Raw genomic sequence first — 24,037 nt, 5'->3', positions numbered from 1 at the left:
ACCTTGGCATGCATATAGTTTACTGGGGAAACCTTGTGCCAGCTTAAGTAAACAGTTCCAAAATATGTTGTTTCCGATTAAGGTATAATTAAAATACAGTAATTTACTTGTAAAATTTAATTTCCAGGGAGCTAAACAGATCCCTTGATGTTACTTGAAGAACCGGCTCCAGTAATTTTACATGCAGAAGGAACCATTACAATCACGTGGTCTAACCTCTCAGTTAAATAATTTCAATATCTCTGTTTCCATCCCTAGCCTTTATGTTCTCATCCCAGGCTGAGCTTCCTTTGCGTGCTTCCTTTTCAAAGAGTATAATCATGTCTTTGCAGTGAAACTGGAACCTATCATAAAACTCAGAAAGCTTCCCACACTGTAACAATATGCAAAAATTTTCAGTATGGATTATACTTCAAAGAACGCTTCCCATAAATCAACAGCATTTCACGTGTGCTATTTCCAAAAGTGTGGATACACAAAATTTGTAGTTGTGATCCCCACAATTAACCACCTGTGCTTTTTCTTAACTATCATAGCCAAAAAGTGCCTTTTTCTTTACTGCTACAGCTGAAGACACTTTCATATTGTTTCTTATATTTTAGTATGATCTCACTGAAGATAATAATGGATCTAAGTGCAAGACATTTTACTAAAACCTAATTTTTCTACTACAAATAAGCTAGAAATGAAAATACTAACTACACATTACCTTCAGTCTCAAGAACAGAACTAATTACTAAGCAGAGGTTTAGTCTAATGTATAGAATGACAAAATACTCAAAAAAACCCAAACACCAAGCATTTTGCTTTTTGCATCTTGTTGCACTTCAAGCCTAAGCTTACTCGATGTACACATGTAGGGGTGGAAGTACTATGTGTATGGATGTTACTGTCAAACCTGTATCACTCTGGGTATGATTGAGGGCTGCTTTCATTAAAAGGCTGAGCATTCTCAATTGCTAGCAGTCTCAACAGGAATCACTAAAATTTCATACTGATACATGGAACCCTGAAGGGAAAACTAATATAGTGTTGAATGGCACAATAAACTCATCATTTAGGATTACGTCAGCTGCACTTGGGAGCACACAGAAGCATCTCTCATCTTCTGCAATTTTTCCCCCCTCTGGAAAAAGAAAAAAAAAAAAAAAAGGGCAGTTCCAAGAACAGAGGAGAAAAATTAACCTCTCCCTTTTTCAAAAACAATATCACTTTTAATGAAGTGGGGTTTTAAGCTTTGATTTGCAATAGTAAGTATAGTTGATCATAACACCTTATTTCGGTAAGGGCTCTGTCACAGTATTGACATTTTTATTTGTGTTCAACGTAACTTTAGTCACGCGGATTAAGGACTGCCTAGAGATACTAGTGTATCTAATGTCTAGGAAAACTGTATGCATTCATGTGCAGAGCGACAATCCCATCATGTAAACATTGGAATGCGTATATAATGATTTGTGCTTAACATAAGATTGCACAGGATAGAGAACAATCTCTTTCTCTTTCTAAATATATGAAAGCAATTCACCCTACCATATAGAAATAATGGAACTATATTAATTACTTTGCTTGAACTATTTTCTGAGAAAGCTGTTTCAATTGATTATATATTGGGTGGGGTTTCCCGCCCTGTACAGAAATAATTATCTGCCTTTTAAACTGGAGTGCTACATCATGACAGATTCACTTCAATGAGAAGGATGGAATATACTTCCAGTCAGTTACTGGTCAAGGACTTTTCATGAAGAATAGAGCTGAACCAAGTGTTTCACTGCTACCATTTACACTCCCTTACCAAGATAAACGAATTACACAATATTTCATTCCTGCTTACATACCTGTAAGAACCACTCTGATCTCCAAAGCACCCCAGAGGGTGCACAAGACAATTAACTAGGATGCAGGAAAAAAATATTTTTGTATCATTCATAACATAAAAAATATTTTGAAATAGTGTTTATTTCATCTTTATCTCATGCTTTTTAAATTTATTTTTGTGCATGTTTTTGAATGTTATATATTAGTACAGTAGCACATACATGTAATTTATAAGTAAATAAATACACATATATTGGGTTACATACTTAAAAATTTTTTAACTGGTTGGTGTGATCAAAAAAGCTTGGAGATCACTGCCCTAGACAGCTTTAAATACTTAAACATCACTTATATAAGATGAGGAAATCTCAGCAAATTTTAAATGGGAAACTCTTATATTTGATATAAAATACAAACCCTTACTAGAAAGTCTTGCAGCCATAGAAAATATTCTAAGTGAAAACTAAAAGTAAGGCTGTTCAGAATATCAAATTCATGAAATTTGGACTTTATGTAAGTGAAGAGTATGATAATCCAGACGAGAAACTCCTTCCAGAGAGAGGAAAGGCAAACAAATTAACCCACTCTGTGACCCCGTCCAGACCTTGCGCTTCCCGACAACAAAGCGCAGCACAACCTCACACAAGTCAGATACAGCAACCTCTGCTCTGCTTTCCTGGTGCCAAGCATTATGTCTCTCCCACCTAATAACATGAATTCCGTCTTTCTGTATGAAAACTGCCTTACTTTTCTCTGTTTATATAGGAAGTAATTTAGAGGTTTTGAATTCCCTTGGCGTCAAGTAGGAGAAAAACAATACATTCAATAATTCAATCTCATAGGCAATTTCTTTCTTACTGTCATGTGTCACAGGTATGAGCTGTTTGCACTTCAAAGTTAAGAACACCGCACTATTCAACACCCTTATGTTTAATTAGAACTTCATCTTTTGATTAAATAGTGACTTTTAAAATTTGTATAAACTAAACATTGAGCAATGTCATTTTGTTGGTGATCTAGGTGCAAAAATTGTCTTTCCGTCTTATACACTCACATATATCCACATCTTTTTTGTCTGTGCTTTTCATTTTGTACTTTGGTTTATTGTGGCAAGTAACCTGGAGCTGTACAGACCTGTTTTAAGAAATTGTTCATGATTTAGGAGTCTTAAAAATACATCAGATTGATACTTGACTGATGAAAAGATGCTAACTCCAAGTGCTCAACACCAAGGAATAGCAGGGTAAAATGTTTTACCCTAAGGATCAAAACCAGAAGACATCCCACAGCACAGTACAACTAAGTTCTGGACTAAATTACTATATTTACTAAGCTAACCAAAAAGTATTCAGACTGAGTACTGTTTTAATTGCTACAGCACAGTAATTATGTCAGACTTTTTAACAATAGTGTCCTTTTAAAGTTGCCTATTTAAAGAGTATTTCATCATCTACCACACGCAAATGTTGATTTAAAATTTTTCAGAAATCACACTCGACTTGAAGTATCCCATCCAAGGATAATTAGAACACAGAGCTAAGGTAGGTGCAACAGACTCAGTTTTGTAGGACCAGTGTCTATAAGCTCAGAAAACCTAGAACCACTTTTCAAAGAAGCAATGCATCTCTCAGCCCAAACTGAGTTCTCTCAAAGTCACTAGACAATTTTTCCCCAAAGAATACTCATTAGCGTTGCAAAACTGATGTTGTTTATAAAGAGGCAATTGCATTACTGGTAAATTAGATTTCAATTCTCCTGCATAAACGTACTATATAGTTTGTCCATTTCCTTTCATATATTATACGCTCCATAAAATACATATATATCTTAACTAGTAGGTTTTCCCCCTCATTTCCAATCACTTGAAATTACTTTAAAGGTTTCTTTGACAAAGATTAAGAAATTCAGTCCTAGTAGAACACTGGCAGTCTCAGAACAGAGCACCCACTAATACAGGGGCCAAAAGATCCACCAGGCTTATGTCATTAGACATAGTACCTTCAATTATGAATATAACTTCAATTGCTATTACATATATATCTTCAGTTTAACTACAGTAGGTTTTTGCAAAAGGAAACCAGGAGTTACTGTAACTTGACACAACAGCTAAGGAAGGATCAAAGACACAGCAAAAGCAAAGTGGGTCCTTGACAAGCCCGTCTCCTTTTCAGTCATCCAAACACTGACTCAAGATTGTGGAAATTTTTTTCCTTATACATTGCTTCTATATATAGACAGACTAGTTATTTTCCTAAATTACTAAATTCTATAGTGACGAGACACAGGTGTGATAACTTAGTCAACAGTGGGAAGAAAAACATCCACAGAGTCAAGTCTTGTGTGACAGTGGACTGTATCTGTTTCTGTATCTTCTCAAAAATAAGTGCAAGAAAGCATAGTTCAACATTACCTTCAATATATTTTGAGAGAGGAACAACAATATTTTCTCCCTTTTTAGGAAAATGCTACATTAAACCACAAACTATTAACAAAGATTAATTATGAGCATCACCATAAGAAACTAAACTCTGTAACCAAGGTCATAATTGTGGAGATTATCTCAGAAGAGTCAATGCAATTCATGCTCCACATTTAACCAGCTTGCAACTTCTATGGGAAATTTATCAGTAAAAGGAATAAAATGGCAAATTTAATTACTTACTTCTTTTGTAGTGGGATATTTTTGTGTAAACCTGCTCAATTTCCATGTTAGATACTATAAAATTTTTTTTAAAAAAAATCAAGCTTTTTAAATTTAGCTTGATGTTTTGAACAGAAGCGGTATTTCATGCTATTTAGAATGATCTACCATTTGGCCACTGAACAGATAAAATTCTATCTACTAGAATACATAAATACTCAAGCTCTCAAAGTTAAACTATGGATTCCATTTTATTAACTACATTTTTAATGAATTATGTTATTAATGACTTAAGAATCATAATAGGCCTATCCTTGCCAAGTATGAAAGGGACAAATTTAATTAAATTACCGAGTATTTAATTATCCACAAGCGACTTTCAGTCTGTAGCATGATGAACAATAAAAATAGACAGTCGGTGTCACAACATACCTTTAAACTAAGGGTTTCAATGTGAAAAAAGGAATGCTGTTTTTTTTCTCTGCTCATCTGGCAAGACCAACAGACAGGAGATGAGAGGTGAAGTATAGATGATTTATGTTAAAAGTAAGACACGAACGGCCTTCCTCTCAATCAGTTGCGATTATTAGTACACGCACCAGCATTCAAGCAACTTGCCATCATCATTGTAGTGACAGTGCCAAGCACTGGTGCACCGGAAAATGCTTAACAGCAGTGGCAGGGAGGAAGAATAAATTCTCCATATCTTATGCTGAGTGTCTCTTTTTTGTCAGACAGATTTGTATCTGGGGGGGCGTGGGAGTAGAAGTCACAATATGCTAGTTAATACCACATAAAAACCTAAAGCAGGGAGAAGACTGTGAGGGAAGAAGGAACATGAGAGCCCTTACATGTAGAAACCGTAACTACTTCATAGTGTATAAAAACATACTAATATTTAAGTCTGCATAAAGTGCTTTGATAAATGCCTGCTGCATAAAACTGAGGACACAGGAAAGAAACAGGTTATACAGTTATGTTTCTAACTTAAGGTACAATTTTTTTTTTTCCTCCTCAAAATTCTGAGGGGTGAAAGCCTTTTGTATGAACACAGAAAGGGCATGCATAGTGGAATCAAGGAACATCACATTTGCTAAAGGAAAATTTCCTCAAACACAAGCATCCACTGAGTAATTTTGCTTTGTCAAGGAACCATGGCAGATTAGATTTTTGTACACAAAGAACAAAGTAATTCATTCATAGTCATGTAGCAGACAAATTATGCCAAGGAAAGAAACAAGTCTGGAAAAAGCTGCAGACCATAACACTGTGGGGAGAAAGAGCTGCTGTGTGGAACAACCTGTTATGGCCATCCCTAAGCAGACAGAGCAGAGCAGCAGCCTCCAAAACTTTTACATGAAAACATTGTTATAAAGAGGAAAAAAAAAAAAAAAATGTCACAAACATTTTGACTTCAGTCATTGCCTACTGCCGTTTGAGTATATCCAGCTTCACCAAAGGCTTTTTTGTAAAAGCTGGAAATACACACTGCAATGGACCAAACCTTGTAGTCTTCACAAGTCTGAAACAATAGCTGGAAACATGACATTTTATTCTCTGTCCTTGCTACTAAAGAACTAGCTTTTCAGGGTGAGAAAATACAGGGTTGATGGGAAGAAAAATAGAATACTATCCATCCTCCTTCTCCCCTCTCATTTTAGATTTCAATTAAGTCAGGTTACACACAGTAGCATGATAGAAAACTGTAAATTCTTGTAGTAGTCTCTCCATCACTCACCCGCTTCAATCTCCTTTCGCTTCTATCCTGACAGTCCCCCTCTCACTGACATTCCTTCTTATTTTATCCACTGCCTGTCACACCTCTATTCTCCTTCACTAATATGCTCATTATCAAATGCAAAATACACAGTGGGGAGAAATTTTGGTGCAACAAATGGTTAAGTAAAAAAAAAAAAAAAAAAACTGAAAAAGGAAACTGTAATTACATAAAAAACACATAAATTGGCAGACACTGAGGAACAGCCACTTTTAATCCTCAGGAACAAAAGGACATCAACTTCCCTTCTTTCCTCCAGTTTGGCAACAATATTCTTGCACTTACACAAATAAAAATGGCTTTCTGCCCTATATGACTAAAAGCTGAGCGTTATGTCATCCATAATGCAAGAGAAAGGTGTGAAGATTGTCTGCTGTATTATCCCTCTAAAATAACACTTTTGGAACTTACTATGAGTGATAGCATGAGAAAGCCAAGTCAGAAAACAAAGGAAGACTGACTGGAATAGTGCAGAAAATCCTGAATAGTTAATACTTTATACTGGTCATTCTTCAAGTCTATAGCTGGAAACTATGTACTTAATAATTTGCCAAGGCTTTTTTATTTAAAATTAGTTCAAAATATTATGCCCAGAGTTAACCACTAATACTGTGACTTTACACTCCTGTGCAATGCTCATAGAATATTGATATTACACCAGTGACTTAACATCATTTTATTCTGCGGTTGTTTAGAATTTAACTGCTTGACTTATAACATGCTTAAGTTACAACAAAAACTGATACCTTAAAGGCCTTTGAAATAGTCAGTTAGAAGTGTGTAGCCGGTACAGTCAAACAAGAACTCTTTCCAGAACTTTACTGTCCTCCTTCACTGCTCTGAACATAATTATTTTTTAATGCATGGATAGTACTTTTCATTTATTCTTATGAACTAATGGTGGGAAAACAAGCTGAACTGTATGGTGCATTAATGCCCACCCACACTTCTCTTCTGTAACTCACTGCACGGTTGGGATAAACACCAAGACAGCGAAGCCCTTTACCAGAGTAGTTTTCTGGTCTCTCTTCTGAAATACACAGTGTAGAGAACCCTGTGCTATCCCTTAAAGACAGCAAGGACCAAAACCATTATTAATGCATCGGCATGCCTGACAATTTATTCTGGGCGGTTCTAGTCTAATACCGCCCTCGTGACACACACACCCAACTGTGCTGGATCACAGGTAACAGTATTTTTATATTTCGTCTCAGTGTTTAGAGCATGTAGACGACATACATTAACTGTAAGGAATAAGAACAACTTTAGATCAATAATCTATCCACGTTCCAGTCTAATAAACTTAAGGTTGATCTACACAGACTTGTATGGAAGTGCGCAGAAGACGATAAACTCATTTTTTAATCTACATGTCCACGTGAAACATTATATTCTGCAGAAGGAAATGTCTCCATCGTCTTCCCCCATTTAAAACTGAAATAAGCGTATTTAAAAAATAAAAGATATGAAGAAAAAATCCTAATCAAATAAATCTGTAAGCTGGCATTGAGGGAAAAAAAAAAGTGTTTGTTTAGAAAGAGTATCTTTAAATTGTTATTGTGGTCTTGAAACCTTTTTAGGCTAACTTGTAGTAAAAAGGACAGGTTTATTTTAACGTGCAGCTCTACAACTGCCTTAAAACGATAAGACATTGTAAGGCTGCTGAAGAATCAAGTCCTATTGATCTGACTTAATGTGCAGATCACCACTGCTGAAACAAAGGACACAATAGAAACACAGCTGGGGAAACACTAACTTTTAATTTAAATACATACAGAACACTTCAGGCACAACTGAAATACACTGTTCGCAGATGAATGGCTTATGAGGAGGTAGGGAATTGTATCAGCCTAATTATGCCAGAACAAGAGCATGTCTGCATGCATGAAAAAAAATAAAAGTTTGGAATATTAAGCCTATCTTCCTGTGCACAAGATCCTTTCTTACATGGCTGCATAGTTTTCTTGTCCTTTAGAATTAAGTAGAAAAGACAGCAAACTACTGAAATTAGCAACAGAAACATGAAACAAACAATGACTTTCTCTCCTAAATGACAACAATAATATTTTCATTGACAGGTTATCAGCTTCATTAACTCCAGAGTGCCATACCTGTTGAAGTTAATGTCTGGATAACTAGAATACTCAGACTTCATCTTCGCATTGCGACGTGGAAAAGTACAGAAGAAAGCATTGGCCAGAAAACTAGCAATCTGTTCTTGTGACATTGTGATGGAGTGATTCATCTTTTGTTTCAGTAGAGGTATTGGCTACCAACAAAAAAAGTGAAGGGGGGAGGGACAGGAGAGAAGGGAGGGAAGGAGAGAGAAAAATAATTAGCTTACCACTTTAAAAACAGAAAACAGGAGCACAAAATTACATTTGTTAAATTACACCAAGAGCAACTTAGGCCATTGGTGAACCCTTTAATCAGCAGCACCATTAAAGTCAAGAGCAGTTTATTCAAGACAATTCAGAAAAAGCTTGCTTGAAAAACTGCAGATTTATAATCAATAATAAAAATAAAGACCAAGATGGGACATTGCAAATCCTGGGCAATCTTAAAAACTGAACTTCAGTTCTCCAAAACCTCAATAGCTGTACAGTTAAGAACCCTTAAGGAATGCTTTCAGCTATAATAACTATGCTTTATACTTTACAAAGTAAGGCGGAAGTCATGCCAGAGATCAATCTATAGCCTGCTTTGAACTTTTTTCCATCGTACTTGAAGAAAGAACACTGGAAGTATTTGCATAGTACAGTATTATCCATTCTTTTATAATCAGAATGAACAAATAGCTCAAGTTCACTTGGTTCTTCAGTTTGGAGTTTTGACTCTAGTCGGGTCTTTTTTTTAATATGAAAAGAAACAAAAAGTAGAGCGGGACAAAAACCACCCTGAAGTGTTATACATCTTCTATTTTATCAGTCTTTAGCCTCCTGATTTGGAATTTTTACTCATCACATGTACTGCACTTTTAAAAAAATTATGTAGTGGTACGGAGGGAGTGAAGAGGGGAGAAATTCTGACTGCTAAGGAGTCCAGGAAAAATTACAATAAATCCACTTGACAGGACAAAGAGAGCACAGTTTTCACTTCTAATATTCTCAGCCATCATCATTAGCCTAACTGCAGGAGAGCTGAGCAGCTACATTTTAATCCTTTTAGCTGTGAATACAGAAATTGCTACTAATTTAGACTGTTGAATACACAGTGCTGTTTACTCCCCAAAACAAACAAGTTTTCTTTCATTCTTATAACTACTACATTCACATTCACCGAATCTCGTTCAGTCTTCTGGCTATTTAATTAACAACTGTATTATGTCTGAAGTCACACAGCTGGAGGGGAAAAAAAGCCTGAGAAGCAATCTCTAATAAGTCCTGCAAGTCTATAAAAATGGGATATTTTGAACAGTCTGTTATATTGGAACAAATGTAGCTTTGTGTCTAACCAAAAAATGAGTCTGCCAAAGTTCTTCACAATTTACACTGCCTAACAGTATATCATCTTTATAAAAGGCATTACTACACGAACTTGCAAGTCTTGTGCTTAACTTTGTGTTCAGAAACTTGACAGCATTCTCAAGCACTTCCTCCATCAAGTGACTAGTACAATTTTTAAAATAAATATTCATACTGTTTGAAATTATGAATCTACTGTAGGAACCCTGCAGCATTACAAAGTAAGGAGAGATTTTCCCTGGTCCTGTCCAACAAAATCTATTTAGAAAATTGTTACAAAGATGCTTACAAATTAGAGTCATGAACCTGCTAATGTGTTACCTATCATACATCCTCACTTGATCACTTTTATCAGCTTTACTACCTACAAAACTGCTTCCTATAACAATAACAAAGAATTAATTAAGGTTTGTATGTGCACAAGTATTGTGATGCTCAAGCTAGACTAAGATATGTTCCTAAGTAAGCACAGGCTTTATGAAAATACTGTTTCTAGGATTAAAAAATTTCTAAAATAAAAAATTACATGTTTTAAGATTATTCAGGTATTTCAGTTTATGAGTGTGCTTTTCAAACTTCAAAGGTTTCATGGTCATTTCATTTAAGAAAAGCAAAAAGCAACTCCAGCATATAGAAAGGAAAGTGTTACTGAAGCTCAGGCTAAATATATGACAGTAAGATAAATATTTTTTACATTCTATTATATCATTATAGATGTGCATTGTCTGTTCTGCTCCCTAGGCCTCAGCTACATTCAACAGAAAAACTATAGCTTATATTAAGAATATAACATGATCCTGATGTTTTGACCTTAGCCATTAGTTACAGTTTCCAGAAAAGTGGTGTCCCACAGAGCACTTAGCTAGCTGTCTTTGCTTACCTGGGTGCAGATATTAGGGAGACAGAGCGCCAGCTTGACCATATCAGGAAGAATGGACTGGAACAAGTGTTGAGCCTCTGCATCTTCAAGAACCTGTTAAAGAGAAAAGGGGGGAAAAAAAAAATTAAAAAAGGCTTTTAACCTCAGAAATAACAATTGTACAAAAAGGTTGTGAAAACAGGACCCACCCAAAAGAAACAAAGCAGGGGGGAGCCGGGGGGGAAGGTCCTCTTAGCTTTTTCATGGTAGTACCTAACTGCGTATTATCCTTGCAATAATCCACTAATTGAAATACAGAAGCAACTCTCAAAATTTGCATTTGAGAAAAATGTCACCAAATGTCCTATAAAAGAACCTTGAATAAGTTACCATTTGACACTTTCTAAAACAATGAACCAAATTCTCAACTGATAACAATCATCACCCAACCACAAAAGTACTGGAACAATTTACTTAACTTTCATATTCAGGTTATAGTCCAAGACCAGTACCTGTGACATTCTCCTGTTGAGGACACATGAAAGGCACTGCTGGATAAGAGCAGTGCTCCTCAGCAGCAGTTACAGGAAACGCCATGTGAGAAGAACAGGCAAGACTGGCCACTTTCTGCTGTCCACCCATCACATTCTCGAAGGACTACAGCTGTTGGATTACATATGTTAAAGGCTGCAGCCTGCCTGGTCTCACACGCTGAAGTTCCCATGTTTTCAGCCTCTCCCTGTATGACAGCTCACCCTGTGACTATTTTAGCTGCCCCTCTCTAACTGCTCTAACATTCTTCCAGACAAGGAAAAACCAGAATTGACAACATTCAAAAGAAAAACAAACAAAAAAAAAAGGGTACATGAATGTTTCACAAGGCTTCTCAAAGCTTTTTCACTCAAGACCAAGTCACACCAAACCTCTTGTCCTATTCTCAATTCCCTTCCCAATACTTGCCTGGCCCACTGCTGACATGTCTGGCTGCCAAAGCACATCAAGTCAAGGTATTCAGAGAAAGTCCAGGATCTCTCTTCTAAGTTGCAACTGCCAGTTCTGAGCTCAACATCATGTGCCCAGGGTTTAGATCAAGGCTGTCAAACTCATTTTTACGAGGGGCCACATCAACCTCGCGGTAACTCCTACATTTATACAATCCTAAAATTACATTCGGCCCTTTGAAGGCAACCGCGAGGCTGATGTGGCCCCCAGTGAAAATTAGTCTGACGCCCCTGGTTTAGATTAACTCACCCATACCCCCATTCACAGAATCACAGAATGTTAGGGATTGGAAGGGACCTCAAAAGATCATCTAGTCCAATCCCCCTGCCAGAGCAGGAACACCTAGGTGAGGTTACACAGGAAGGCGTCCAGGCGGGTTTTGAATGTCTCCAGAGAGGGAGAATCCACAACCCCCCTGGGCAGCCTGTTCCAGTGTTCCGTCACCCTCACTGAGAAGAAGTTTCTTCTCAAATTTAAGTGGAACCTCTTGTGTTCCAGCTTGAACCCATTACCCCTTGTCTTACTGTTGGTTGTCACCGAGAAGAGCCTGGCTCCATCCTCATGACACCCACCCTTAATATATTTATAAACATTAATGACGTCACCCCTCAGTCTCCTCTTCTCCAGACTAAAGAGCCCCAGCTCCCTCAGCCTTTCCTCATAAGGGAGATGCTCCACTCCCTTAATCATCTTTGTGGCCCTGCGCTGGACTCTCTCCAGCAGTTCCCTATCCTTCTTGAACTGAGGGGCCCAGAACTGGACACAATATTCCAGATGAGGTCTCACCAGGGCAGAGTAGAGGGCAAGGGGAACCTCTCTCGACCTACTAACCACCCCCCTTCTAATACACCCCAGGATGCCATTGGCCTTCTTGGCCACAAGGGCACAGTGTTGGCTCATGGTCATCCTGCTGTCCACCAGGACCCCCAGGTCCCTTTCCCCTACACTGCTCTCTAATAGGTCATTCCCCAACCTATACTGGAACCTGGGGTTGTTCCTGCCCAGATGCAAGACTCTACATTTTCCCTTGTTATATTTCATTAAATTTTTCCCCGCCCAACTCTCTAGCCTGTCCAGATCTCGCTGGATGGCAGCACAGCCCTCTGGCGTGTCAGCCACTCCTACCAGCTTGGTGTCATCAGCAAACTTGCTGATAGTACACTCAATTCCCTCATCCAAGTCGTTGATAAATATATTGAATAGTATTGGTCCCAGAACTGACCCTTGAGGCACTCCACTAGATACAGGCCTCCAACCAGACCCCGCCCCATTGACCACGACTCTCTAGCTTCTCTCCTTCAGCCAGTTTGCGGTCCACCTCACTACCCGATCATCCAGTCCACACTTCCTCAGTTTTGCCGTGAGGATGCTGTGGGAGATGGTGTCAAATGCTTTGCTGAAGTCAAGGTAGACCACATCCACTGCTCTGCCATTGTCAATCCACCTTGTTACGTCTTCATAAAGGGCTATGAGGTTGGTCAAACACGACTTCCCCTTGGTGAAGCCATGTTGACTGTCCCTGATGACCCTCTTATCCTTGATATGTCTTAAGATGGCACCAAGGATAAGGTGTTCCATCACTTTCCCAGGGATGGAGGTGAGGCTGACCGGTCTATAGTTGCCCAGGTCCTCCTTCTTGCCCTTTTTGAAGACCGGAGTGACATTTGCTTTCCTCCAGTCCTCAGGCACCTCTCCCGTTTCCCAAGACTTGGCAAAGATGATGGAGAGTGGTCCAGCAATGACTTCAGCCAGCTCCCTCAGCACCCACGGGTGCATCCCATCTGGACCCATGGATTTATGGATGTCCAGATTGTTTAACTGGTCCCTAACCCAGTCCTCATCAACTAAGACAAACTCCTCCATTGCCCTGCCTTCCTCTGGGGCCTCAGGGGTACGGGGCTCCTCAGACAGCCTCCGGCAGAGTAGATAGAGACAAAGAAGGCATTCAGTAATTCTGCCTTCTCTGTATCTTCTGTCACCAGGGCACCCACCCCGTTCATCAGTGGGCCTACATTGCCTCTGGTGTTAGTTTTATCTGCCATGTATTTGAAGAAGCTCTTCCTGTTGTCCTTGACCCCTCTCGCCAGGTTTAACTCTAAGGAGGCCTTAGCTTTCCTAGTTGCCTCCCTACATCCTCTGACAACAGCCTTATATTCTTCCCAAGTGGCCAGCCCCTCCTTCCATGATTTGTAAACCCTCCTCTTCCACTTGAGTTTGCTCAGCAGTTCCCTGTTTAACCACGCAGGTCTCCTGGCTCCCTTCTTTGACTTCCTGCGCGTTGGGATGCACTGATCTTGAGCTTGGTAGAAGCAGTCCCTGAATGTTAACCAACTATCTTGGGCCTCTTTACCTCCAAGCAGCCTTGCCCACGGGATTTCCCCCAGCAATTGTTTGAGCAGGCCAAAGTTGGCCCTGCTGAAGTCCAGGGTTGCAATTCTGCTCGGTATTCTGCTCCCGCCACATGAGATTCTGAACTCCACCATCTCACGGTCGCTGCAACCAAGGCAGCCCTCCACCTTTACAGCTTCAACCAGACCCTCCTTGTTAGCGAGGACGAGATCCAGCAGCGCACCTCTCCTAGTCGGCTCCTCCACCATTTGCATCAGAAAGTTATCATCAATGCACTGGAGGAACCTCCTAGACTGAGGCTGGCTGGCTGAGTAGTCCTTCCAGCAAACATCAGGGTAGTTAAAATCCCCCATAACAACCAGAGCCTGTGACTGTGAGGCCACGCTCAGCTGCCCGTAGAAGGCCTCATCAACATCCTCACTCTGATCTGGTGGCCTGTAATAGACTCCCACAACAGTGTCACCCCTGCCAGCCTGCCCCTTAATTCTCACCTACAGACTCTCAACTTGCTCCTCAACCGCACCTGGACAGTACTCTATACATTGTAGTTGCTCTCTCACGTAAAGAGCAACTCCACCACCACGCTTGGCTGGCCTGTCTTTCCTGAAAAGGACATAGCCATCCATGACCACATTCCAGTCATGTGAGCTGTCCCACCATGTCTCTGTTAATGCCACCAGATCATAATCTCCTGACCGAACACAGGTTTCTAAAACCTTTCATGTACCTTGTATCTATTTTTAAAAGGTCCAAAAGGCTCTTTAAGGTGGGCAATGCTCTGCTAAGAAAAGCTAGGATAGGCACATGAATGGGAGGTTGTAAAAGGAAAAGCAACACAAAGCATGGTAGTTGCAACACACAAAGTGGCACAACAGCATGTCATATTCTCAAGTCTCACATTCTGCTACATGAATGGGCTGAAGTAAGATCACATTCTCCGTCTTCCTGTGCAGGGGTGTAGTTTTTCCCCTGATCTAGGGATCCAGGCAGCAGATCTGCATGCTACATTTAAGGCAAAAAGCAGAGAGAAGAGAACAAACAACTTGGACTACAGCTGGGGAATGGAAGATGAAGGTCACAGTTCAGCATTCTGCCTCCCTCTTTCCCCTACATCCACAGAATCTGTATTTGAGACAACTACTTTCTACCAGTTTTTGGAGTAAAATCATTAAAATCCTGAGACTGTGGCTTTAATATTAAAGAATTATATTTTTCAAGTAAAACTGTTGGAAAAATAATCGGATTTACTACTAATTTTGCACAAAAAACCCAATAGCACACAGAACAGACGAAACAGCATCAAGGTATTATCAACTTCAGCCTCCGCAACATTTATGACTAATTGTTAAATCGCAGAAAGTAACCTTTTTAGCCATATAATCAAAGCTTTGTAATTCACACTTTCTAATTCAATGGAAAGTTTCACACAGACTTTACAATGTAAAAAAGACACTGGAAATTTTCTTGAGAAGAGGAAGATATAGTGCCTCTGCTTCAAAGCATCCTGTTCCCCATAAATGCCAAGCTGAAAATATTGTTTGAAGGCTAACAACTTCTGCTCTTCCAAGATCATTAAAATAACTATAGAAGTATCTCTGCTCCATTCCCTCCCGTTCCAAGTGATATAAAGGGATAAGAACACTCAGGAAGTTAAACAAACAAACCACAAATGCTCAAAGGACAAACAACTTATGGTAGGGAAGGGGGGAAAATAAAAAAAATGCCAATACCTACACAGTTACTTTCCACGCATTATGTATACTGCTCATGGAGATATACAAACAAGGTTTTAATTTAAAGTTTTGAATTGTAGCAAGAACTTATAAAGAACAGCAAGTTTAGGTAATGTGAAAATCATTTGATATAATAGAGGAGGAATCCAATAATATACAGCTTATTACTGAAAGGCAACTTTTTTTTTAAGGTTAAGAAATCAAAAAGATGTATCTCTCCCTCTCCTGTTGTTGGCTGTATATGCACTTGCATATTTACATGGTAGAAGTCAGATACTGAAAATTATGACCTAACCTTTATCATCATCTACTCTGGCAGGAAACGTCTCTGTTTTTAAGTGCCAGAAAATAACAAAATGAGTATTTAAAGGCTGGAATTTCAGATCTCAATATATAAAATGAATATGTAAGTTAAATCTATTCAAAAGATGACATTTAACCTCAGATGTCTACCATGCTGTCAAATTCTGATATTCTCTCCCCTTTGGGTAACACTTCCTCTCTTTTAAAGTTGACATATAAATAGTGGCTGCCATGCTTTGCTGACTGCCACACACTATACAGCATCACTTATCTGGTGACACATAATGGCACCAGACTTTGTCATAGCTGTCAAGACTTCAACCATTTGTTTATGCTTCTTTGAAAACAATATAATAATACTATGAGACAATTTCTTCCCAAAACAGAAGCAGGGTGAGCAATTGCACAGCTCAGCTCTGATGCAGAATGCGTAACTACAAAGTCCACTCTTAACTCTTGAATTCTACTTTCGCTTCTCCTTACCTTCCTCATGTTGTACCAGAACATGCTCTCCTCTCTACATTATTTCTATGCATGACTTTTACCAGACCTCCACTAATTAAAACCTCCGAAGTTGGAGCTGTTAATGCCCAGAAGTGTACTCACTGGACTCTGGACAGATTACTCTTACACATAAATGACAAATAAGATGAAAACCTTACTACATTTTCACAAGATAAGCCACTGAAAGGACCCCATAACTCGAAAAAGTTGACCACTGTGAGTTCACAGACCTTGCCAAGAAACTCCTAACTCTGCCTTGTTCTCTAACCAAACCACCGAACAGCCTAAGCATCCCTGTTTTGAATACTCTCCTATTCAGGCAAGGATCTCCTAAATATTGCAGGGGAGCACGTTTATTGCTTTCAAGCACAAACATAGTTTTGTTTCTTCCCATAAATGTTATAACTTCAAAAAATAGCTACTGCAGTGCATAATCCAAGAACTGTGTTCTTCAACTGCAGGTGCTGGGTTTTTTTAAAAAACAAGCAAACAAGAAAATAACAACCACAAACAAAACAAAATACTCCAAAGAAACCCCTTCGCCCTAATAAACTTTCTCCCTAAAAATAACTCCTTGGAGAACTATTAACTATTCAGCCCCCATGCTTCCCATTTATATCTTGAAGCTATAAACCATTATTGAACAGTGGCAGTAAACCAGAAATGTTTATCCTTCCTTGCTTTAAGTTTCTAAAAGAGCTAAGTAACTTAAGTTGTGGCCACATCCATGCAATCATAAATTACCCTTTCTGCCCATGGACTCCTCCTGTACAGGCAACGTTCCTGTGAGGTTTCTGTGATATGAAAAAGGACACCTGCACACCCCTGGCTGCTCAGCCCTTGTCCTCTTTTGACCACTAAACCAGCACGCCACCACCGCTGCAGCTTTGCAGACCAACCACTGTCACCGCATATTCTCAGCTATGCTCAACGCAACACAGAGCCTGGTTTTATCTGTGACAGTGTTTTCAGACTTTGAAAGTAGCAAAAAAGACACTAAATCATGGAAAGCAAAAAGATTCCAGGATGTGAAGTGCTGACACCACAGTTACATCTGACAGACGTCCCACGGTGCAAATGCCAACCTGGGAGAAGCTAGCAACAGCACACAGAACACCTGGTCACAGAACCGAATGAAGATTTATTTAGAAGGAAACCCTCTTCAGAAGCAGCGACTCATACTGCTGTAAAATCCAGCATATTTAGACTCACATTACACGTTCTGGTTATTTGTTGCTGCTGAAAGAGGGATGTGTCATTCTGTCCCCCCAAACACACACACACCACATTTCACCAGTTCCCATGTTCACCTTTAGATGTTGTGCAGAGTGTGTGTGTGGTGGGTGAAACAGAACCAGTTACATTCCTTGTCAATGGGCTACAAAGGCAGATGCCAGCTGTAACCCTTCTCACTGAAAAAGCAGTAATAGTCTAGTTAGTACAAAGTTGTTACATCAAGCACCTCGCTTTGAAGTAAATATCCTAGTACAGGAATGTCTGTCTTGATTCAGTAATGTGCTTTTAACTGTGTACAATCTTTTTCAAGGCTACAACTATGCAAACATTAAGAGAAGGGACTGAATTTCCATTTAAAAAAATATTTGTTTTATAAATTAAAGGCATTCTAAAATATGAAATAATTGTCAATATTGTTGACAAAGGAAAACACATTAAATATCATAGCAATTTTGTTTTTAAACAATTGATCAGTTTCTCTTTTTCTTGTTATGCATGCATGTACTTTGCAGCTTCCTTCAGGATTTGAAACAAAAACAAAAATATATTTGTGACCTTATTCATAGTTCTCCAATCGTGCAAAAAATTATTTAGGAATGAAATAAAAGCAGGGATTCTACCCCAAGGGAAAAATATATGGAATTGGAGTGGCAAAGCATTACTTGCCTTTTGCCAAAAAAAATCACTTCGTGATTTCAGCGGTATTTGCACTGGAGTGACTGATTAAATCAACAGGACTTAGAGCTCCAATTCATAAGATGCAAATGGTTCAGCGAGCCATGACAGAGGTGAGAGCTCTTGCCCAAACTTGCATCGCAATTTTGCGAAATGAACATTTATACTGCAGCAAAGAGGCCTGACTAAATGCTGCCATAAGTAATGGCCTCTTGTCACTATAAACCAGTCCTCCAAAACATAATGAAGGAGTATGCCTGACAGTCCTAATAAGAAGGATCTGAGGTAGCACAGGGTGATAGTGATGGTAGAGAGTTTAAATCTAAGTCTGACAGCTCATCAAACCAAACAAACGGCACATACAGAACACAAATTTGGACAGCACTATCTATCACATGGGAGAGTAGAGTCATCACACCAACAGGCAACCAGCACGCTAAGACAGCAATGGCTTAATGATTTCAATTTGTTTGGTTTTATTTTCCCACATTAACTTCTGTGGCAGGACAAGGGCCAACTGAACAACATTCTGAAGGATGAAGGGGAAAACCAGAGTGCTTCCTTCAGACTTTGTATCTTTTGTTTCCTAATGCTACTGGATTTTGACCTTCTGACTTTTTCCTTCCCAGCTGCCATAAAGTCTCAGGCACTTTCTAAGAGTTACTTTGTTTCAGTTTGCGTTTGCAAGTGCTTTGCAGCATCAGTTATTATACCGAACTGTCCTTCCAGTAACGGTTTTCCTAATTATTTTAATGCAAGATATCATATGGTTAGAGGCGGTAATAGCTTCCTAACAAATCAGGCAGACTGTGTAACTTCTACATACTCTATTCACAATAACCTCATCCTCCTAGTTTCAGGAATAATTTTTTTCTTTTTCTTTCTTCACTATCTTCAATTTGTCTCAAACAAACAAAAAAATCTCTGTGTATTTTTGCAGAGCATCAAGATCCACATGACAAATACCTTCAAGCTGAAAAACTTAATTGCAAATAGAGGTGCAGCAAATCATGGCATATATAGCCTACCTAGACCAAAGATCATCATTCAACCTCCTTCGATTCTACAATTCAAAGAAAATAAAGATATGTGAACAAAGCAATACTATTCACATTCTCACAAACAGAAAGATTTTCTCAGTGCTGCATGCAAGGAATATGCAGGCGGAACATGCCACAAAGTCTAAGACAACTTGGGATGGTCTTCTGGAAAATATTTGATCAACTTCTACAATTTTGCAGTTTTGGTGGGGATAACAGGGAAAGTAGAAAACTGGGAAGAAAAAAAAAAGTAAAAAAATATATTTGGGGAATGAGGACAATAGGAAGTTGTGTTTGAAGGCCTAATTTCTTTTTAAGACTGCTAACAATCTTGTTCTACCCATAAGCATTTAAAATGCTGCTTTTTTTCATTCAGTGCATAGACCGTACCTCCCTTCCAAAGGCTCTCATTTCACTATCAAATGAGATGTAAGAGTTCAGTCGTGCTTTAGCACTATTCTACAAGATATTGGGTCTTGTTAACCATTTCGGGGGGGGGGGCGGGTTGGGTTTTTTTGGTTGTTTTTTGGGGGGGGGGTTTTGTTTTGGTTTGGGGTTTTTTTTAAGTATATTTCACAGAAGAACCTCCCAGGCATTCTGAACCATCTCCCTCACTATTCCCTCCAGCTAAGACTTTCTCTTGAGATGACACTTATACAAAAACTTGAACGTACCTAAGCAATCACAACATGTGGCTCCTCCTTTACTGCACTAAGCAATCTGTCTTCATTTTCTCTTCCCTCCAGAGCAGCCTGTGCTTATTTACTTGTTCTCTTGTCTCATACACAAGTTGCATGCTTTCTCTGTGCTGTTTGTGTAAAACACAGTGGGATCCATGACTAGAACTCCTTGGTGCCAATAAAAAAACTAAACCACTGTCTATGACATTTAAGTCTTTCACCTGAAAGTAAACTAAGCTCAGACTGCCAACCTGTACTCCCTTTCTTCCCCTTAGTCCTTGCCCTAAGTGTTTTTAAACATTATAGAATCCTAAAAGAAGACTCTCTCAATCCATTATTTGGAACAACTGAAAACAACAACCCCACCAAAAAAAAAAAGGAAAAAAAAAAAAGAAAAAGAACAACAACAAAAACCAAAAAGAAATATAAAAACATTTAAAAAAAGAAAAAAAAAACACAGACAAACAAACCACACTAAAGTCTAAACAAGTTCTATCGTGTGACTCTGAAAACCGATACAGTAACTTTATACACCCCCAATAAACTAAAATAAGCTTCATTAAGCCAAATTCTCTACAAAGCCTTCTCTTCTGGAGAGGGACCAGATCAATTCTTCTCAAACACATTGTGCCACAACTATCAGTCTATCGAATAGCTAGACAGAGATGCTAGGCTGCAGCCCACTAATGCGTATGCCTATGGAAAACAGACTCTTCATCATAATGTAAAATATTATACATATAAACAAGATCGAAACCCAGAAGCAAAGCACAGGGCAGGGGGGAGGTTTTTAGTTTCCATTTTATTAAGTTAATGAACTTCCAAAACTGCAGAAAAAAATAAACTGTCACCTGCCTCTCTTAGTTCCCATACAAAACTAATTCACTAGTAAATACACTTAGCTGTCAAATCCACCCCATTTCTTGAGTACTTTGGCTGATTAGAAACCAGAGGAAGGATAAAGTAATCTTTGGAGGGAGGAGGGGAAAAAAACCATAACATTGGATTATGTGAAGAATCTTATTTGAGAAGAAGAACGCTTCTGACATTTATCAAAACCACAAACTGACACTTCAAAAGGAAAAAAGAAGACAGCTCACAAGGCAGAGGTTAATTCATTTTTGTTTAATTTTTTTTCCCCTGAAGGCTCATTCGTGTCTTCTGCCAATCCAACTCTGGAGTGATCTCTCAGGTGTATCATCCCTAACAGCGGCTTTGTTCTCAAAGCTTTTCAACATCTTAAATAAAATCTGAGAGAAAAATGTATATTTATTTTTTCCATCTCCTCTTACTGGTTTTAGAAGCCCAGTTTATGCTTCCGAGGTACTGGAAATCTAACCTCAATCATTTTCATTACCAATGGGTTAAATCTCAGTCCTGATTTTTCACAGGCCACCAACAGACTCTACCCGTACACTCTGGCAAAGTGACTCTATGAGTAGAAGCATCACAACCATTTCCAAAGCAGTCACAGAATCCTGGGAAGAAAAGTCAAATACTGCTTTCTAAATTATTTTGAGGTACTCTTGAAAAGAGACATGAGACAACATAGCTATCTCCCTTACAAAAGCTGTACTTTCTCTAACATTACCAAAAAAAGTCAAGCACAGACAGAAGGGGAAAAGGAAGGATCAACTAAAGATAGCAATTAATCAGTGCAACAGCACTGTAGATTTCAACAAATCGATATGACTATTTTTCCCTGTTTCTCAGTATTGTAAACTCAAAATAACCAATATATTGAGAAAAATATGCAGTAATTAAGATTATATTGGCCAAATAGTAACCCCTGACCATCTCCGGGGTATACACTCTGCTGCCTTTGCAAGCCTGCTCTTTAAAGAATGCATGGCAACTAATAACAAACTTCACAAGAAAGCAATATAAACAAATTCAGGTTTTCAGATGAAATATCAGGAGAAAAATTTGGAGTATAGTTACAATACATTTCATTTATGCCTTCATAGTCATCCTACTAATGGCAGTGTCTCTTTATCACTTCTCTACTTTCACGTACACTTTTTCAGAGTGTTTCTCTTGAAAGCTTTGACCATCAAGTTTTTTTTCATTTTAACTGCTCCAGACACTAGAAAAACAAGAAAATTCTAAAGGCACAAAGCAGCTAGGGAAAGCCACCACAACCAAAAGGAGCTTCTCTTAGTCATTTGGGATAGATAGGTCCACACAGACAAATGATGATTTACACATAATACAATGGAAGCAAAGAAATCTGTTCATCTGCCCCCTTCTCCCAAACAAAAAAGTAAGCAACTGTCAGAAGATAGTTTTTAAAACCAGAACACTTACATTTACTAGATTTGTTTCTTTTTTAAACAGTAATGTTGTTTGAATGTTCTCAATACAGTGAAAAACTATGGAAGAGATCCTCAGGATGTATCTTTACATTGTCCCCAAGCATTAAGTTTCCACAAACACTTAAGACACAATATAACTAAAAATCTACACTTGGTACGTGTAGATATCCCTTCCCCGGTAATTCAGAGTCAACAGTCTGATGCAACAGTCATTGCAATGGTGCTTACAAAACACCACTTAAAGGATACTCAGCTGTTTTGTTGAGAAAGTATAGAAAACTAACAATAAGCCTGTAATTCAGTACTCAATGCTGTTTCTCCTCTACAATGCTTAGCTTCTAATGTTTAGAATGTGCACAAGATGCATGCTGCCTCCATCCCAGAAAAAATGCACATTTTGTTTAATAAGGGGACAAATTCCTTTCTGCTACTGTGAAAAGAAAACCCTTCATGGCACATTCAAAAGGCCTTTTCAGTCTAGATTTTAAAAAGGTAATCTGATGTAATGAAAATTGTTTGAAAACATCTGGACTAAAATGAAATCCAGCAAGGAGCAACGGATAGGCTATTTTCAGCCTTGGGACATTTTGTTTCTTGCTTAAAAGCCTGCATTCGTAGTGCTGCCATCTCTGTACAATGCTCACTTCTGTTAGTACTGTCCAGACAATTATAAAAGTGATTTATCAAAAACCTAGTCACCGGAACAACTTGATACGTTAAAATTCCTTCTATTCCAGTATCACTGATTACAACAATCATTTTTTATAGCAGGTCATTCAAACAACAGAACATACAGGAAAGACTGACATGGTTCACAACACCTGCTGGAAGACAAGAGTTGGGTAAAGCCCTATTAGAACATAAAAATCTCCCAAGATACACATATACTTAACAGCAGTGGGTGTTCTTAAACAGTCTGGTCTTCTTCAAATGAGTGAAAATCTGGAGCTCAACCATAATCCAACTAGACTATGCTACAGTTGCATCTTTTTTTTTAGATGAAAAATGGGAAAAAAAAAAAAAAAAAAAAAAGAAGTATAATTTCCAAAATTGTTCAGGTAATTTCCAAATTTTTTTAAGGTTATTAACTTTAAGGTTATTAAATTAAGGTTATTAAGGTTAGGACTACACACACACTTAAAGGCTGTATGTATGTTCTGTGGCTGTTTGAAATTTTGCAACTGAAGTAGCGTACATCATTGATAAGACACTTCTTAATTTCATTCAAATCAGCTCAGTGATCTCAAAACACAACCAATTCTTCTTAGAGAAGAAGCAGATATACCGCCAATATTTGCAGATATGATTTTTCTGCTCTATTACTTGCATCTGACATTTTCTGAAAGTACCAAGTTCATGCCAAATGTGCTAGTATACTGCACAGCAACATACATTCAAATAAGAAAATACAGTTTGGCAAAAAAATGCACTAAGAAATTTACGGGTAGACATTTGCATGTAAAAGCAGATAATAAAGAAGCCTCACATTTTGATTTATCCAGTCTTCTAAAAGGATCTAGCATCCAGAAGTATAAGAGTCATGCAAGTCTTAATGGAAAGGAGAAGGGAGAAATGGGACTCCTTATCTAATCCTGTTTCAAAACTAATTACAGCTGTAATTGTAAGACAAACATTTTTAAT

General features: G+C 38.4%; 1 protein-coding gene across 2 annotated transcripts in view; it reads right to left on the bottom strand.

The window, feature by feature from the left end:
* Window positions 1-24,037, bottom strand: part of PARG (poly(ADP-ribose) glycohydrolase) — a 73,832-nt gene that overhangs the window by 31,714 nt on the left and 18,081 nt on the right. For both annotated transcript variants that reach the window (XM_065639077.1, XM_065639076.1), the window contains exons 8-9: window positions 10,581-10,673; window positions 8,348-8,505 (exon numbers count right to left, since the gene is read on the bottom strand). In XM_065639077.1, coding sequence (XP_065495149.1) covers window positions 8,348-8,505; window positions 10,581-10,673 — 251 coding nt within the window. The remainder of the gene's footprint in view (window positions 1-8,347; window positions 8,506-10,580; window positions 10,674-24,037) is intronic.

Source organism: Caloenas nicobarica, chromosome 7 (assembly GCF_036013445.1).
Source record: "Caloenas nicobarica isolate bCalNic1 chromosome 7, bCalNic1.hap1, whole genome shotgun sequence".
NCBI lineage: Eukaryota > Metazoa > Chordata > Aves > Columbiformes > Columbidae > Caloenas > Caloenas nicobarica.
This window is presented reverse-complemented; position numbering and strand designations above follow the sequence as displayed.